The 20,595-nt window shown below is 38.2% G+C and overlaps 1 protein-coding gene across 1 annotated transcript in view; it reads right to left on the reverse strand.

Moving 5' to 3' along the window:
* cntnap3 (contactin associated protein family member 3) overlaps positions 1 to 20,595 on the reverse strand; it is a 438,191-nt gene that overhangs the window by 253,124 nt on the left and 164,472 nt on the right. Inside the window, exon 3 of the mRNA XM_088910414.1 lies at positions 2,529 to 2,722. Coding sequence (XP_088766540.1) covers positions 2,529 to 2,722 — 194 coding nt within the window. The remainder of the gene's footprint in view (positions 1 to 2,528; positions 2,723 to 20,595) is intronic.

Here is a 20,595-nt window from a genome sequence, read left to right on the forward strand (position 1 = left end):
AGCTTTGCTTATTAAAATATCTATTTATGAGACACAATGTTTCAGATGTCAATATGTTTGTGAACAAATGACACAGAGCCTGCAAACCGCTGTGATTCGGACACAGAAAACATGGAAAGCAACTGGTTTGACCTGTACAGTAAATGTGACACCTATGGTGCTCTTTTTAGCTGATCTTTTGCTGCCTATGCATGCTTACACAGCTCCCTAGGTGAATTTTTGTACTTGACTTAGAAAGCGTTAGAGAACTTTACATTTTTATTTTCAACAAATTGTAAATATGATGTTTACATTGGCGTTTTTATTAATTTTTCACTTAAGCGTATGGAGGAGTGTCAGCTGTCAAGGAGAGCACCCCCCCCCCCCCAATTCCCCCTTCCCTCCATGGACAGACTGAAAAAACAAATGCGAAGCCATTGCAACTGCAGCAGCCACAAATTAATAAAAAATAAACTTTTTTTTCTCCTGATGGTAACTGTAACAAATTGTCACGTTTCACATGCTTGCGAAACAATCATGATCATGACGTTCTCATCCAATCAAAGGTTTGATGTTTGTTTTTTTATTTTGAAACCGTGATCTTGACATGCAGGTGTGAAGTAGTTAACAGGTTCAGATTTAAAAGGTTATTAATAATATCTTCCATGTGGCATTAACATTGGAATGTTTTTACAAGTGTAAAAAGAGGTGACACACAATGTGTCTCCTCTATAACTTTTCAGTTTAAAGAGAAATTCCATCAGAGCCACACAACATTGTCCAATAATACTCTTCTTGTGTTTAGATTAGCAGGATTTGCACGATAAGCACATTTTTTTATGGGGATTACATTACCCACATCCATATCACTGTTCAACACAGGTTTGAGTCGGAGTGTCTGTTAATAAAACAGAGCGCCTTCAAATACATATAACTACTGCATGATTTCTTTAACCTTTTCAGCTAAATGAGGGGAATTAAATCAGTCAGAATCTTAGAGTGCCAATTGTGAAAATAACCCTTCTTTCCTTCTTTGTTTAATTCACAAAAAATCACGCCGGAGCCAACAACAAGCTATAATAGTGGACTATTTTTTTGTATTCACTATATAAGAAACAAACTGAAAGTAATACTCTGATCGCGCTTTGAACCATTGGGTGCAATGCTTTGTCCATTACCACTACAAGGACAATAAAAGTTTTTTAATAAGAATCGGATGTCAAAATGTTTCTGAAATGTCCACATGTGATATTTTAGCTGCTTAGTTACACAATTCCATATTCATATAACTATCAAGTGATGTTAAATCACTGCAACATTTATTTTTTACAATAACAGCAAGTGGTGTTCTTTAGTATGTATTCTTAGAAAAGGATGAAACATTATAGCTTTTTATGAACTACACAATATAAGCTTAATAATGTTAGAACAGGCATGTTAAAACCAGAACCCACTAAGTCACCAAGTTAAAGACTTAGATACATGAAATATTATTGAATAATTAAATTATTTATGATGAAGGTGGAAGGTTGTGTACTTTTGTCCAACTGAGCAATCTTGCTTTTTTAAAATATACTGACTTTGTAATGTTTACTGATTAACACACTGTAATACACAGTTTAAAATTATTAAGAGTCTAAAGAGTATACAACATAAATTCTTAATTGGAAAAAGATTGTCCCACTGCAGTGACCAGGATTCGAAACTGGGCATTTTCTGGCAACAGCTCAAATGCTGTACATGTGATGTTAAGCTTTATTAGCTCCACCTGGAGGTTTTACAAGGTTTTACAAGGTGCCTCTGGATACTATTATCAATTTAAATAATAATCGATTTAATTCAAATGCAGTATAATGCGTTATGATGCGCCACGCCTACCACGTTTTAATGCAGCGTACTCCGTGCATTTTGAATGGCTGGATGTGTACAAAGATTAACTTGCGTATTGTATGTTTTGTTGTGTGTAGTCATTGTAATTAATATATGTTTAACCAAGTGTGTGTGGATTATTATTCTTTTTACCAAAGCTCTGTCAGAGAATAAAGAATTGATGTACCTCTAATTATACCAGCCCCTCAGGTATATTCTGGAGAAATCACTTACAAGTTGGGCCTTATGAAAATGTATTTTACTTATTGACTAAACCTCTTGGTCAATCTCTGATTTTTACCATTTTTGTGACCCCCCATTTGTAACTGGAGCCGTGGTAGCTCAGATGGCAAGGGCGTCTAGCTCCTGATCCCAGGTTCAGTCCTAGGTATGGGGAAGTGATATAGCTTGCTCTAATTCCTTCCAGACGGCTCCCAGTTCCACTCAGCCTGCTTTCCAAATGAATACCAGGGGTTAATTCTTTCGCGGGACCACATCACCTCCACCTCCAGTGTAAGATGGTCAAGAAAAATGGTTGCCCTTGCCCCCCATTCCCCATGGGCCTTGATGGCCTGAAAAGGGACCTACCTACCCATTTGTAACAATATAAAATATACATGTGAATGAAATCAAAGAAATATAAGACTTTTCTTAAAATACTCTACTAATTGATTACCTACCCAAATACTGTCTTCTTGACGATACTGCTTCCAGTTTCTGCCAGTGTCACTGACCATTAGAAGGTAACTTGTCACCCAGTCTGAACTCCCATATCTCCCTTGTGTGGCAACAGCAGTAATCTCAGTTCTTTCTCCAAGATCAACCTGAAGCCATTGATATTTGTTAGAGTCCAAGGGGGACCAACCACCAGCACCTTTAAAATCAAAAGGAAAAAAAGAAGGGAACAGTGATTTAAGGCATTGGAGTTAATTTATTTAAATGTATCAGTTGGTTCAGAAAAAAAAAACGTAAAAGTGAAAAATGGATAAAACGCTTACATACGCTTATATAATTGCTTACACTTATATAGTGTTTTTCTGGACACTCCACTCAAAGCGCTTTTACAGGTAATGGGGACTCCCTTCCACCACCACAAATGTGTAGCATTCACCTGGATGATGCGATGGCAGTTATTGTGCGCCAGAACTCTCACCACACACCAGCTCCTCAGTGGGGAGGAGAATAGAGTGATGAAGCCAATTCATAGATGGGGATTATCAGAGGCCATGATTGGTAAAGGTCAATAGGAAATTTTGTCCAGGACACCTGGGTAACACCCCTACTCTTTTCAAGAAATTTAAATGACCACAGAGAGTCATGTCCTTACATCTCATCCTAAGGACAGCACCTTTTTTTTTTACAGTATAGTGTCCCCGTCACTATACTGGGACATTAGGACCCACACAGACCCCACAGGGTGAGTGTCCCCTGCTTGCTCCTCTAACACCACTTCCAGCAGCAACCTTAGTTTTTCCCAGGAGGTCTCCCTTCCAAGTCCTGACCAGGCTCTCACTTGGTTAGCTTCAGTGGGTTGCCAGATGTGAGTTGCTGGGTGATATGGCTGCTGGCCATATTTTTGGGTATCAGTAGCTTCTAGGATGAGTTACTTTTGCATTAATGGTGTTGTCCATTCCTACTGTATTAACAAATGTACATACACCTCCATAGATCATCTCTAATACACTTAAAACAATTGTATACTGGAAAAATAAATAACAAACAAACCAAATTACACACTTATCTCTAAATCAACAGCATAGCTACACGCACACATAATACTAACCAACAAAGTTTAAATATTCTGAAGTATGATTTATGACTCACTTTCAGTTGAAAGTGAACCAATTGCTTTTTAAAAACATATTTTAACAAGTTCTTTGAGGTGAATCATGTTGTGTTTGACTAGATGGCAATTTAGTGTTACTTAATTTGTTTTAATATATTTTAACATTTTATGAGTAATACATAATTGCATTAATAATAAATAACTGTTTAACACTTGATATTTTGAAGAATAACCTAAATTTAGCAAAATTGGTGAATAGCCTGAATTTGGAAGAAAAAAATCATTCTGCATTTAACGCGCAAGTATCATATCAAAATCTTAAAAATATAATCTCAAAAGGCTAAGGGAGTGAACCCTGACAGAAAAATCCAGAGTAAAGCCCAAAGGCAGTTGTTTCGACTACTAACCATCCTTCCAGCAGCTCCTGCAGCCAAGTTGTGCTCTGCACTGCTTTGGACTACACTGACGAGTCCGGGAGACTCTGACGATTGGGTAACACAGGGTCTCCATATACTTCACTCCAGTGCCGCTGACCATAGCGACAGATCAACACGGGAGGCAGCAGTTACGAGTGATAAGCCCACAACAAGTGGCATAGTTAAGGACGTTATGGGTTGCCACCAACAATGGGAGGGATCATCATATCCCACTGGTTAGCTACCACCCACCTCAAGCCAAGCAGCCCCCAGCTAGTAATTTGCTGAACTGCCACAGTCTGCCTGCTTCATTGGGTGCATGGAGCTTAGAGAATCAACTTGACAAGCAGACTGAAAACACTGCACCAAGCAAACACAGAAGCACTAAGAGATCACCAGTCCTGCACTTAGCAAGTTGGAACATCAGGACCATGTGCCAGGGCCTTTCCGTTGACCCAGGTCAAATTGATGACTCTAGGAAGACAGCCATTATCAACCTTGAACTCAAGAGGCTGAATATTGACATTGCTGCCCTACAGGAGACTAGGCTCCCTTCAGATGGCAGCCTCCGGGAACAGGAGGGAAGGGATCCAGATGAACTGCAACAGCATGGTGTCGAGTTTGCAGTGAAAAACTCTTTGCTTCCTGCCATAGAACTACCAACTAGAGGCTCAGAATGCATCCTCTTGCTTCATCTTCCAAGCTCTTCAGGCCCAGTGAACATCCTGCACCAACTCTTTTTTTCCTCCGTTGGGGCCAAGGACCAGTTCTATGAGGAGCTTGACACTGTAATCAGAGATGTACTTGTCACAGAGCAGCTGTACCTACTTGGTGACTTCAACGCCCGAGTAGGATCCGATCATGACTCCTGGCCCACTGGCATTGGGCATTTGGTGTAGGCAACATGAACGAGAATGGGCAAAGGCTTCTGGAAATCTTACTACAACCTTTGCATAACGAATACATTCTTCTCCAGCAAGCCACAACACAGAGTGTCCTGGAGGCATCCCAGGTCTGGTCGCTGGGACCAGTTGGATATGGTCATCACAAGGAATACATCATTAAGTAAAATCCTAAATACTCGCAGCTATCACAGCGCCAACTGTGACACTGACAATTCCCTGGTTTGCTTTAAGATGCAACTCCAGCCCAGGCAAGTCAATCGCTTAAAGCAGAAAGCCCGCCCTCGCATCAATACTGCAAAGATAGCAGTCCCAGACTTATGCGAGCGTTTTGCAGTCCATTGAGAAAGTACACCAAAACTTCCCTATAGACAATGCCAAAAAGAGATGGAACCACATCCACGACGCGATCTACATTACATCCATAGATATCTTTGGCAAGAAAAAAGAGGAAAAGTCCAGACTGGTTTGAAACTGGATTTGCTGAGCTGGAACCAGTCACTGAGGAAAAGCGGACAGCCCTCGTCAACTACAAGAGGAATCCCTCTAAAAAGATCTTTACAGCACTCAGGAAAACCCGGAGCAACGCTCAATGTATTCAATGTTCAATGCTAGGCACTTTGCCAACAACTATTGTCTGAAACTCTGTGAGAACATTCAGATGTCCGCTGACTGTGGTAACATTAATTCAATTCAATTCAATTTATTTTTATATAGCGCCTTTCACAACAAGGTTGCCTCAAGGCACTTAACAATACAATTGATTATACATTTTGTCAATACAGACCAGAAGACAATGGAGGAGAGGAACCAAAAACTCCTTAGTAAGGAAAGAAAAAACCTCTAGCAGTCCAAGGTCAACTGGTTGCCCAACCCCTTTGGGCCTGCTAACATTATATAATTTAAAAAAGGAAATGATGAGGGTATTAATCCATACATCCATCATGTTTTCTGTATGTTAGTACTCCATGCAGATCTCTGTAGACAAGTAAATTCCTCCTAAACGATAACTATATCCACGATGTCCCTCTTGGACCCATGGCAGTGATGAAGCATCCAACTCAGATGGTACCCAGCCCGGGCACCATCTAAGACATGTGGGGAGGAGAATAGGATCGTTTGGTCAGAACAGATGTATCTACCTGGCTGGCCAACATAGAAACACACAATGGCATGTACAGCAGCACCAGCAGCCATGGTTGCAGCAGGCTATAATGTAAGGTGTGAGTAAGCTAGGCTGAAGTAATTGGTCTTCAGTCTGGATTTTAATACTGAGATTGACTCAGCATCCCGAGTATGGGGTGGGAGACTGTTCCATAAGCTAGGGGCCCTGTAACTAAAGGCTTTACCGCCAACTGTTATTTTATTAATTTGTGGAATATGAAGAAGACCTGCATTCTGTGATCTAAGTGGGCGACTTGGATTGTAAACATTAATAAGTTCCATTAGATAGACAGGTGCCTGACCTCTGAGAGCCTTGTAAGTAAGTACAAGGATTTTGAAGTCCGCCCTGTACCTGACAGGAAGCCAATGAAGAGACCTAAGTATGGGGGCTATATGGTTGTACTTTCTGCTCCTAGTAACAATTCTAGCTCCTGCATTCTGAATTCTGTTGAAAGAGTAGTGGGTGTTCCCTGATAATAGGGCATTACAGTACTCTAACCTGCTGTATACAAGAGCATGTATTAATTTCTCTGTGTCTTGAGTGGAGAGCAACTGCCGTAGTTTTGCAATATTTCTTAACTGTAGGAAGTATGTTTTAGATACTGTTTTAACATGAGAGTTAAATGAGAGCCTTGTGTCTAATATGACACCTAGGTTACATGCTGAGTCTTTGAGGCAAATTTTTAAAAAGGTAAGTGCTGAAGTTATAGTAGTCCTATCAGTATTGTTTCCTCCAAACAGCATAACCTCAGTTTTATCATAGTTAAGTAACAAAAAGTTTTCACGCATCCAAGTCTTTACTTCATTACTGCAATTTACTAAAGTAATAATAGAAGAGTTGTCATTTGGTGTAAACGAAATGTATATTTGCGTGTCATAGGCATATGAATGACAGTTAATATTATGTTTTCCTATTATCCTACCTAGCGGCAGCATGTAGAGAGAGAACAATATTGGTCCCAGCACTGATCCCTGTGGTACCCCAAATTGAACTGGTGACATTGATGAAGCAGTACAATTATTAGATATTTGAACATAATGAAAATGATTACTTAAATATGAAGTAAACCACCTGAGGATAGTTCCAAATAAGCCAACCTCAAACTCAAGCCTGTGTAACAAAACAGAGTGGTCAACCATGTCAAAGGCAGCACTAAGATCGAGAAGCACAAGCACTGCTGCATTCCCTGCGTCAGTAACACTTGTTAATGCAGTTTCAGTGCTGTGGCCTGGGCGGAAACCAGACTGAAATTTCTCAAGTATATTTTTTGAATCCAGATACGATTGCAGCTGGGCCACAACCATTCTCACAAGAATTTTAGATAGAAATGGGACATTTGAAACAGGCATGTAGTTGTTAAGAACCTGTGGATCCAAATTTGACTTCTTAAGGAGCAGTCTAACAACTGCTAACTTAAATTGGACAGGTACAATGCCTGATGCAAGTGTCATGTTCATTATACTAATTTTAGGTTCTGCCAGTACTTCGAGGGACTCTTTGACTAGCTGCGTGAGGATGGGATCTAGCGGACAGGTGGTTGACTTTGTCTTAATAATTAATTTCTTGAGTTCTTGTTCGTTAACTAATTGAAAAACACTAAAGAGGTGCTCATATTGTGTCTGTACCAGATTTCTTTGCAGCTTATTTGATTGTGTTTGAAGTCTGATGGTGTTAATTTTATCGTTAAAGAAGTTAATGAAATTGTCACTGCTAAAGTTAGATGGTGCTATACTCTTATTTGTTAGATTAACTATTGTCTTAAATAGGTAGCGAGGGTCTTTAACGGGGCAATTTCATCAATGGCCTGTCTGACCACTGTATTATAATTGTGTGATTTCGTGAACATCATTACTAGAGATGAAGCATTGTTCATCGTGTTCATGAAATTTAATGAAGTACCCCGTTGATGTGTCGAGTTGTAATAGTCTTCTCCTTGGCAGCTATGAAGGGCAGTCGAATCTCAAAAGTGGTCAGAAAAAGAGTTATTGATGAGATGGACTAGTACATGATGAATATCAGCTCTGTGAGTGATAATTAAGTCTAGTCTATGATTGTATATGTGTGTTGGTCCTGTTGTATGTTGACTACAACCTACAGAGTTAAGGAGAGACAAGAAATTTTTACTGAAGGTGTCTGTCTGTATGTCTTTATGTATGTTAAAGTCACCTAATATTACAACTTTGTCTAAGTTAATAACTAAATCAGAGAGAACAATGCATATGGTCCTGGGGGTCTGTACACTAAAAGAATGTATGTAGATAATTCGGGAGCTATTTTAAGGAGCACTGCTTCAAATGTGTGAAAGTCATTAATAGTTTTTAATTCAGAGACTCACTGAAGATGGCTGCTAGGCCACCTCCATGCCCTGAGCAACGAGCATTAAGGCAGCATTAGGGCCCTCCAAAACCAGGACAGCACCATTCAAGTCTTCCATTCAGACAGGAATAAACAAATGGCTAGATGGGTTGAGATCTATTAATGACTTTGTGCTTCTCCAGAAGACAGGATGCCCTCCTAAACATCTTTCTTACATCCTCAGCTACCTTCAGATAACTTTACAATCAACATCAGGGTATAACTGGGCTACGTGCTCGCCCCAACACTCTTCAGCATTTTCTTCTCCTTGCTGCCTTCAGTTCCTCTGAGCATGGTGTCTACATTTGTACTAGAAGTGATGGGAAGCTTTTCAACCTGGCACAATTCTGGGCAAAGACAAAGGTTCGTAAGGTTTTAATCAGGGAACACACTCTGAGGAAGGTCTCCAAACACTCATCAACAACTTTGCACATGCCTGAAGTGAGTGTGGTCTCATCATTAGCCAGTGCTCCAAACATATTCATCTGGGGACACACCCTTGAAGTCGTGGAGGAGTTCCCCTACCTTGAATCCACCATCACCAGCAGCACATGTTGACTATCAACACTAAGATAAAGGTATACGAGGCCTGCTTAACATGCTTCTGTATGGCAGTGAGACCTGGACCTTGGATACCTGCCATGAGCGTCGTCTCAACTCCTTCCACCTTCGCTGTTTAAGGAGAATCTTGGGGATCACATGGAAAAGTCATGTGCCTAATAAAGATGTACATTTGCACTCCTGTCTCAGCAACTCCTATGCTGGCTCGGCCATGTTAGCCGAATGGAAGATGGCCGAATACCAAAGGACTTGCTGGATGATCTGCTGGCAGACCTACTCTGCAAATGTGACATGAAGGCTAGCGATATCAATCTTGGAACATGGGAAACCATTGCAGTGGACCACAGCAGGTGGAGGCAGGCTGTCAAGGCAGGCATTGGGAAGAGCAAGAAAAGGAGGTATGAGATGTTGGAGGATCTAAACTAAATACATAACATACTGTAATACAACATTTAAAACTAATAAAAGTCTAAAAAGAATAGAACTTAAATTCTATAATTGGAAAAAGATTGACCCTCACCATTGACTGGGATTGAAAACCAGGTATTTTTTGGTGACAGACCAAATGCTTACGCACACCATGTTAAGCTTTCACTGATCCACCTGGCGGTTTTACAAATAAGTGCAGTCTGACAACTGAATATTTTTAGAAACACGCAGTTCCTTGCAGTGCCCCGAGGTATGTGCAGTGCAACATACTGCATTATTTAGTGTGAATTGTGAACGGCTGGATCTGTAAAGACAGCTTAAGGGATCTAAATCTCTTCAGCCTAGAATAAAGGAGATTGAGAGGAATAAAGATACATTCAACTCAGGGAACAATTTCACACTCAAAAGTAAAACAAGGAAAAAGGGTCGCAATTGGAGATTAAATGGGAAATTGTTTAGGACAGATGAAGAAATGTGCAGTTGAAATTAAAGATCCATACACAGTAGATATTAAACTACCAAATAGTACAGTATTTTGTCCAGCAGATCAATGTCAGTATAAAAATTAACATTTGTAAAGGATTTGTAAAGGTTATGTTGCAATACTGTACAGTGCGTTTTTCATTTATAATTAAATGAAATTTTCATAAATTTTAATTATGTCTTGAATATAATGTGTAGTTATTCTGTCCATGAGTACACAATGAAACTATTTTTAAAGCAAAACACAGGTGAGAATAACTTTCTATACACTGAATGCATTAATCTAAATTTTTTAGAAATATTTCTTCCCTAAGAAAATTTACGCTATTCAAAACTCTCTGTGTTAATGATCACTTAACACAGCTGAAATTAATATCCTTGCATAACTGATAACAATAAGCAAAGTACAAGGTTAAACTACTCTGTCTACAGTTTAAACTCCATAATGAAAGCATGGTGACATGTAAATTTAAATACAGTATATGTCATCTTCCATCTTCACAACTTGGGTCTAAAGTTGCTTCCCTATAAAGGTCTAAATGAATCGTACATTGTGCAGAGAAGTGCAACTGGTGGGAAATTAACAGTGCATTATAACCCATTAGTAATGGACATTTATAAAAAATAATTATTGTACGACTCTTTTTGTAATTAAATTAATTTTATGGTATCTGTCAAAAGAAAAAGTACAGTGGCCTATTGTAATGCATATTGTAACTACTGACCTAAGGGATTAATGACTAATGTCTCAATCAGGACAATCATTTTCAAATGAACATAAAATTAATTGTGAGAATTTGCAGAGGAAGAATTAAACATTTAAAATGGTAAGCATGACTTTTAAATTCATTTTCCTTAATGCTCATTATCATTGTTGATAAAGCATAAAAATGTAAAATGACTTAGTAGTATTACAAGTATATCTGAAGAACCAAAAGTGTCAGTCTGGGTTTTTGAATTCATGTTTTTTTAATTTATGCACATACTTTTATTGATTTAAAAGTGTGCGGTATGTTTCATGTAGAATACTAGGCATGTTTTGGCATTTTGGCTAAAAGTAAAAGGCCAAGATTAATAATTACTTCAGCTACAGATTTTGTAATTGGCACACTGCAGTGGTACAGATGCAGCCATTCAAAGTGCGCGTCACAGACACGTACCGCAGGTGACGTCGCTCAGTATGACGCAAGATGACGCGTGGCACCGCAGTACGTGATTGGTTGACCGACAGGGGCACTCGTGGTCCGTTGGTCTGTCGTAGAAAGACTTACAGTAAAAACGTCTTTGCTGTGCCCGTTGTAGATATTGAATTTTACCACTGAAGGGAAATCTTAGTAGCTGAGCATAAAAAGAATAGGAGCATACTGTAACGCGTGTGAAGGCCATAAACGATATTAATTTTGGAACATAAACATACAGTATATACTGTAGCTGGTCTTGGTACTTTAAAGAAAAAAATACACACCAGTATTCCATTTCTCCCTAAACATTTTAAGCTTTGAAGTCTTTAACTAACATGATACCGGAGTCAACAAGCATACTTTTAGAATTTGATTAAAAGGGAATATAATATGGAATCGCGTATCTAAAGAATTTAATAACGGTATTCGTGTGCTGCGACAGGGCTGTGTAGGGCTTTTTCGCCTGCCTGTTCATGCGAGCTGTCTTCTAGCCGACTGGTCTAGGTGCGTGACTAGCAACTGGGAGGTTGTGTGATCGAATCCAGCTGGTGCCGGACTTTTCTTTTAACAAACATTTCTTCGAAAAAATAGAATAGCGATATTATGGACAATAAATTGACTTTTATATTTCAAAATATCGCAACATGAACGATATTTGCGATATTTTGAACATATCTTCCCTTCTGACAGCGGTTCCTCCTTCTATTGTGTGTGTGTGTGCAACAGAGTAAATTTTTATAGAGAAATGGAGGCTGGACAGTATGCGTTACAATATAAACATTTATATTGATTTAAATCGTGTTCTGATTTAAATCGCAAACGCGTGTTTAATTATGTGTTTTTTAATCATAATCAGGCTAATGCATTTCTACATTTTCTGTATGAACCAGCTTAGAGGTTCATACAGAAAGACAGCTTGTGTTTAAATTGAGTGTAAGGTAATTTATGCTTCTAAAGTCATGGTCAGCATTTATTATTGTACTGTGCTGTAAACTTTTTCTGTGCCTAGTCACATTATTTTATAGCGTTTTTATTGCGTTATTAAATCCGGTGGCGCTGTGTGTTAGAGTAGTTTCCTGACTCCCTTGTCACATGGTCTGTGATTGAATCCCATAGAACTATGACTTTATTTTTTAACAAACATTTCTTTGAAAAAATGAAACGTTTCCCTTGGTCAGAGATTAAATAAAACCTCACTCGCACCAAACAAATTTATATTTCTAAATATCACAAAATACGTTCATTGTCTTCCAATCGAGTCGAGTTGACATTGGAAGCCTGCCACACCCGGACTGTTAAACCAACGCATTAGCACGTCAAAGCCCATCGAGGGTATTGAGCCAGTATTGCCTTTAGTATTCCCCCCTCTCCCCTCAATTCAATTCAATTCAAGGTGTTTTATTTGCATGACAGATGGGTACAAGCAGTGTTGGGTATGTATATTGTAACGCTTACGGCAGACAGGCACTGTGTAAGAGCCGGCGCACCAGAGCAGCGCACCGAGGGAGCGTCTGCATTTCTAACTTAGTTTTTAAAATTAGTCAAGCAATATGAAGCATCTCCTTTTACTTAGTGCCTGAGCATAAAAAGAATAGGAGCATACTGCAACGCGTGTGAAGTCCATAAACGATATTAATTTTGGAACTTAAACATACAGTATATGGCTGGTCTCGGTACTTTAAAGAAAACATACACACCAGTATTCCATTTCTCCTAAACATTTTAAGCATCGAAGTCTTTAACTAACGCGATACCGGAGTCAACAAGCATACTTTTAGAATTTGATTAAAAGGGAATATAATATGGAATCGCGTATCTCAAGAAATTAATAACGATATAATTATATTCATGTTGCAAAAGAACTGCAACGGACATAAAAACTCCCTTGCTTTTAACAGAGCGTTCCATAATTTCTAACTACGAAAATGCCAGGTGAAAGGATTTGTAAACATATTTTGTTAAAGCAAGTCAGAACCCATTCAGAGCCTACATTACATTTTAGCGTTTCATTCTGAGCAGAAGACCCTCACACCTGAAGAAGGGGGAGGTGTTTTTCGCTGGAAATCTCGCCTGCTTCTACTTTACAACCGGAGTGCTGGCTGTGACGAATTAAACCGGTATTACAGGTTACAATCACAGACCATGTGACATGGGAGTCAGGAAACTAACACAGCGCCACCAGATTTGATAACGCTATGAAAACGCTATAAAATAATGTGACTAGGCACAGAACAAGTTTACAGCACAGTACAAAAATGCTGACCATGACTTTAGAAGCATAAATTGCCTTACACTCAATTTAAACACAAGCTGTCTTTAGCCCTCTAAGGTGGTTCATACAGAAATGTAGAGATCCAGGCTCAGAACACACAGCTTCATTAGCGAATACATATGCAGGACAACTAGAGAAGACGTTTTACAGAGGATGGATTTTTAGAAACATCCCATCAGTGACATCACTGAAGTCAACTCCTAGGTACTGTAACTGTCGTGTGGATAGTTTCACAAGAATCAGACAAAGGTTTAAGCATCGCTTGTTCTAGATAAAACTGCAAAAAAAACCAACAACCCATAATGTACTTCTTTGCGGCTCTGTTTGCCCAAATCATATATTCACAACGTGAAATCTAGAAAATAATATTACGTAACCAAAATCCGCAATATGGAAACAGAACCTGTGTAATTGTTGATAGATGATGTACTCGTAACATTTTTTCAAGACGAACTACAACATTTAAAAAATGACTTGTATGTACTTGATATCTCTAATCAATCCACGGGTCCCAGCACGAAACGAAAGTAAAACGCATACCGTTTCGCGCTTCTTATTAGTTGCTCAAAAGTAATTTGACCGTATGAAATGCATAATATAAACCTAGAAACATATACGTGAGTAGTACTTAAGCACTGTAGTATCGGTGTTAAGACATACCTCTCAAATACTGTAAATCAAGTTAAAAATATCTCAAGATTCTGGTCATAATGAAACCATGTTTCGTGTATGTTTTCTTTAAAGTACCGAGACCAGCCATATACTGTATGTTTATGTTCCAAAATTAATATCGTTTATGGCCTTCACACGCGTTGCAGTATGCTCCTATTGTTTTTATGCTCAGCTACTAAGATTTCCCTTCAGTGGTAAAATTAGATATGAATATTCAATACTTAAACGGGCACAGTTAAGACATTAAATATACATATACATACTGTATACAGTACAGTTTGCATACGGTAATATGTTTATGTCCCTAAATCAATCTCTTTTATGAGCATGTGAAAGGCATGGTGAATCACTGTACTTTGCATGATTGGAAAAAAATGCGTGATTGCGAAATGCTGTGGCGTTACTTTTACAAAGACGGTCAATGAAAAAAAGAATGTGGACCAGGGCAATACTTTGAGTTTACAGCTTGTCCAAGGTCATTTATTATTAATACTATTATTAATATCTTCGTTAAAGACTTTGATGGCTACAGCTCAAACATGAGAGGTTGAGCTTTATTAGCTCCACCTTGCGGAAATTCCGGATACTATTATTTTGCTAGCGGTATTTACCGGTAACTCGCGGTATTTACCGGTAGCTTGCGGTAGACTGCGTACAGCATACCGGAAAATAATGCGGTATCGCCCGCGCATTTTGAATGGCTGCATCTGTACATGGAGCAAACTAAGTGACCTTTGCCTATTAACTGAAATGTGAAGAGGCAGAGGCTAAGTGAATACAGAATAATGTGCCTCTGTATATAGAGCATTAACAGAATCATTTTAATCTAATAGTTCTTAATTTCTTATATGAAATGAGATCAAGCATTTACAGTCTTAACTTACAAAACTTTAGTTTCTAAAATCTTTAAAAATAGATAAGTTCATAAACTTTCAATTTGTTCAGTTATTGAAGGGATGAAAGAATCAAAATATATTTTATTTATTTTCTTTGAGATTAAAGCCACAGTCACGTGTTTCATTAACACATTCACCAAAATAAAATCAGAAAAAATTACCTCATAAAAGCTCAAGATATCAGATATGACACCATTACTGGTGTATGATTTGTAGGATCTCAACTATCCATTTCTCGAAAGAAACCAGGGTGTCATATGGCCGCGTATGAACCCTTTGGGTAAAGAAGTTTTACATGCACTTCATGCAGTTTCTTTTTGTTCTTGTATCACTGTTAATTCAGAAGAAATCAGCTGGGTTGACATTGTTGCCTTTGACACAAATGTGGCCTCATCACTACACTGGATCTTTAGGACCCACACAAACTGCAGGGTGTGATCCCCCTAATACATCTTCCAGAAACATCCTTTGCTTTCTCCAAGTACTGGCCAGGCTCACTCCTGCTTAGCTTCAGTGGGTTACCAGTTGTGAGTTGCAGGGAAATATAGTTGATGGCCGTGAATAATAATAAGACTGTATTCATAATATTGTGTCCAGATATTGCCACTCTACAGTCAGTCCAGAGATGAACAACAAAGCATAACTGAATGTCCAATAATGACATTCTAAAATAATCTTGTTAATTTTAAACAGAGAAGAATAGAAGGGTACCTGATCCAATAATTCAATCAAATATCCTCAAAGGCACTGATAAAGTCAACACAATAGACTTCTTTAAATCCAAAAGTTAAATACCAACCAGAGGGCAAGGGAAAATCAAGGGGAAAAGCACTCAAAACTGGAAGTGCAGGGAGCACTTTTTTTACACAAAGGCTTGTAAGAACCTGGAACAAGCTATTCTTGAACTTGAACTTGAACTTTATTGCCATATGTAACCGGTACATGTACTGGTACAATGGAATTCTTACTTACAGAAAGTCTCTCGATTGTAAAACAAGTGTAAAAACACAAAGTGCAAACAGTGCATCAAGACAATATACAAACAAACAGTAGACAATGTACAAGTAAACATGTAGACAGTTTGAATGTAAACCATACAGACGTGTAAACAATGACTGGAGATGCGCAATAAATGAGAAATCATAATGAGGTAGATGGTGATGGTGTAGGTGTGGTCCGAGGGGGATGGCTAAATGTGTTCGCCAATCTCACTGCTTGTGGATAGAAGCTATTGAAGAATCTAGTGGTAAGTGTCCGTATGCTCTTATATCTCTTGCCTGAGGGCAGTGGGGTGAAGAGCTCATGCCCCGGGTGGTGACTGTCCTCTGTGATGGCCAGAATTCTACCACGGCAGCGGTCCTCATAGAGCTGTTTAATCTCGGTGAGACCACAGCCGATGATCTTCTGGGCCATATTGACCATTCTCTGCAGTGCCTTTCTCTCTCGAGAAGAGGTGCTGCCGTACCACACGGTGATCCCGTTGGTGAGGATGGTCTCGATGGTGCAGCGATAGAAGTTCACTAACACAGGTACTGGCATCCCCCATCGCTTGAGGCACCTCAGGAAATAAAGGTGCTGCTGAGCCTTCTTCATGATAGAGTCAGTGTTCACAGTCCAGGTTAGATCTTTAGAGATGTGAATTCCCAAAAACCTAAAGCTGGTGACTGTTTCCACTTCTGTTCCATCAATACTGAGTGGGCTGTGAGTGTGTGGCTTGTGTCTCCGAAAGTCCACTATTAGCTCCTTCGTTTTATTTATGTTCAAGTCCAGGTTATTGTTATGACACCACCTAAGCAGCTGTACGACTTCATCCCTGTCAGTGGATGTATATTCAACTGAACTATCAAAGTTGCTTTGCTTCATTGAAGGTGTATCACTTATGAACCCAAATACTACTTCAGTTGACAGCCAAAATGTGGCATTTAATCATTAAATTAAGCCCCTGTGATAGCTTTTTTGTTTGACAGTGGTTGTGTTTTTTCATCCTTTACTCCAGCCAAAAGTGATAATGTAAGTGCAAATTTTCTAACTTTTCCTCATTGACTGGCATGACAAATTTAGACATTGTCTGGATCTTCAAAAATCTCACAAAACATCAAAACTCTATTATCCTTCCAGGGATTTATGATCAATTAGTAATTTTAGCTCAATGTTGTGGAAATCTAACATACTATTGATTTTGACCTTCAGAGTCACTCGGGTATCTGCCGCCTATACTAACACATATATTTTTTCCACTAATGGATGTTGTGTTGTGTGACAGAAACCAGGCAAAGCAAGTTGATACAGGCTGCTCTTTGGTTTCACCAGAAAAATGTTTTGGATATTTTAGGTTTCTACCTTACTTGTCTAAGACTATTTTCTAATTTCTCTGGAAATTTCAAACCATAGTCCTTAAGGACTAGAATAAAACAATTACCTGAGCTTCTTTTTCAAAAGGCCCTATTATATCCATAGCAACCTGATGTAAGATAATATTTATGTTTGATAGTAGTTGTAAGGAAGACCTGTCATAGACAAGAACTTTCTCTGTTAGATGACACTGAGGGCAAAACTTACAACAGTCTAGCATGTTTCAATATAACCTTTAACAATAAAGCCTGTTAATAATCCCAGCCAAGGTTTTTTCACATTACATCTAACATATTTCCCACTAGGCATTTTTTATACAATGAACCATTTTCTTGCACATACTGTAGGTCTCACCAACCTCTGCAGTACTTTTGCTTTTTCCAGTTTTGCAAGAACCTTTCTGGGTCCTGCAAATCTGGCTCATCCCCTTGCTCTAATAGCTCTCTTATATTTCATATTTCTATGACTTTGTCCAATTCAACTGTTTTCCAGACTTTCTTCCCTTTTTATTTTATGGTTATTGATCCAATGTAAAAGCCATTTCTTGGAGACACCATGTAATCAGCTTCAAAAACATGGCTAACCAGTTCATGTCAGATGTGAACAATTTATTTACTGTACCTAAGTATTTCTTTTTGAAATACTTTTAAAATATCCTTGTGCATAATTGTACATTTAGCTCACACATAAAAGTTAAAATTATTTCTTCATTAATAATTTACATAAAGAGCAGAGTAAACAATATTAGTAAGATGTAGAGTAGGGGTATAAATCTGCCCAGTAGATGACTGCTGTATTCATTCAGTATCTGGAAGGCTTGTTTGCCTCAGACCTGAAAGAAAAATGCTTGTTTTCAGTGGAGCTTTGAGATAGAGAAACAAGAGTTCTAGAGACTCCAATTCAAGATGAAAATGATGAGGGTAAGGTCTGGGCAATGCCAAATAAGAATTATGTCCAACTAGGATTGAATGGTATGCAGAGTGCACAAGAGGACAAGTGGACGTGCAGTGTTCAGACTCACAAAAGTGCGATATTAGAATTTGGCCTCCACCTAAATTTCTATTCAAAAACATTCTAATTGGACATTTTGATCATTGTTATGTTTGAAATACAAAAATGTGAATATCATGTACTTGATGTCTTCATGCTAACTGGGACACTTCGTAGGAGGTCCATAATATTTTGGCGCTGTTTTGCATTTATTCATCTGGCAGCCCTTGTTAAGACAGAGAAATCAGAAATTCCAACATTTACCAGGGCTCCCTCTGCTAAAAAGATTAAACTTCACTGAAAATGGACATTTTATTCCAGGATAGCGATAGTTCAAAGAATTCTTCCAAAGCAGCAAATAAATTAACTACACATATAACAAAGGTTCTCAACTGTCCATATCAATCTCCAGACTTTAAACCAATTTAACTTTAGTGTTCAAACACATTGCAGGTCAAAGTTGAAACTAAAGGAAATAAAAGACAGAGTAATTATATAAATGGTTAAAAATCCCACCTCAGAAGTAATAGAACTTTGTAGCATACTACACACTAGAGAAGATGTCTTCTCTGTGTAATCCGTGCCAGAGAGGAAGAAAAGCTATTAGAAGATATACGCATGGGTGTATAATTGTAAAAAACTATATACAACAATGTTTTTTTAATGCAGGAAGTTGCTAATTCTTTTTTAAATATGTAAATCAAAAGACTATTCAAATATTTAAATGTCCAATTGAATTCCCTATTTATTTAAAAAGGATACGATAAACTGTTAAGGATTCGGCCAGTGAAACCGAAACCAAGTAATGAACCCACTTGCAGGAGCTGATTAAGCTAAGTTGTGATCCAAATACCGTAGACGAAGGAGCTAGCCGAGAGTCCAGGGGAAGCCAGTAAACCAAAACAGGGAGAGAGCAAACAAAGCCAAGCCGTAATCCAAAAAACCGCAGTCAAAGGGAAAAAAACAAAGTCGAAACCAACACAGTACGAAGAGGCAGAAGGCGTAGCGCAACAAAGAAACAAACGGAAAACCAATACTGAGCGAGGAGGTAGGGAAAGACTAGTGCTTAAATACAAAATGAGACGGAGGTATGGTGGTGAATACGTACACTGATAGGTAGACTAATGAACTAAGACTACGCCTTCTTTTCTGTTGCCGGGAAGCAGGGATCGTAACATAAACAACTATTTTGATTACTTCTTTAGTTTAAAAAAATAAAACTGAAGCTATGAAATACTATTACGTTAGTTAAAGCTTCTTTTTACATTATTAAAACAAGTAATTAATAGTACATGATCTATTAGAATTACTTACTGTAAACTTCCTTATATAGACAGTAACATGATTATCCAAAACAGATGGTGATATATCTTGGGGGTGAAAGCAGCTGCTAAGCTACTTTCAATAGTGCAAATGCAGCAATGAGACTGGTTCAGTTCTCCTGTGTTGGGGAGCTGAGAGACTTTACAGCCTGCAAAAAACAAGACTCTATATCCTCGGAATGAAAACAACTTGAAAACTACTCTCAATTGCACAAACCAGACTGCTGAACAGTAATTCTGATAGTATAACTATGAAGAACCAGAATTAAAAATGCATACAGGTCCTAGATATTACCATATTTAAATAAAATATGTTAAAAATCATTGTTTATTTTACAAAACTGAAATAAGATGAGATACCACCATTTTTCTTTTCCTGATGTTGTAATTTGGTGAACAATTGAAAATGCCTGTAGCATCGAATAAACTCAGAGTAGCTTGCAAAGGTCCAGAGACTTCTTTCTAACATTACTGTACAAAAGCTAACCTTTTGTAAGTTTTGGTGAGCTTTTATGAAATGATAATATAAAATAGAAAAAATATTTTACAATGTGTTCTCAATTCAATGTAAACACGTATGGTGTTCATTCTGATACAAGTGAACTTTGGGATGGTTTTGTGGGCCCGGGGGGTGCTGGGCAGCATGATTGAAAGGATGATTAGCAGGTGTGTTTGAAACTCTGTAATAAATTCAGAATTTCAGAAAATATATTATTTTTATAATTTAAAGCTAAAATATTATAGATTATATATATATGTTTAATTTTTGTATAGCTGTCCCTTTATTATCACACTCTGGATAGTTAATGACTATAATAATAATTGCTATAATTGCTTACATTTATATAGCGGTTTTCCTGACACTCCACTCAAAATGCTTTACAGGTAATGGGGACTCCCCTCCACCACACCAATGTGCAGCAACCTTAATTTTTCTCAGGAGGTCTTCTGTCCAGATACTGACC

Source organism: Atractosteus spatula, chromosome 3 (assembly GCF_055471065.1).
Source record: "Atractosteus spatula isolate fAtrSpa1 chromosome 3, fAtrSpa1.hap1, whole genome shotgun sequence".
Taxonomy (NCBI): domain Eukaryota; kingdom Metazoa; phylum Chordata; class Actinopteri; order Semionotiformes; family Lepisosteidae; genus Atractosteus; species Atractosteus spatula.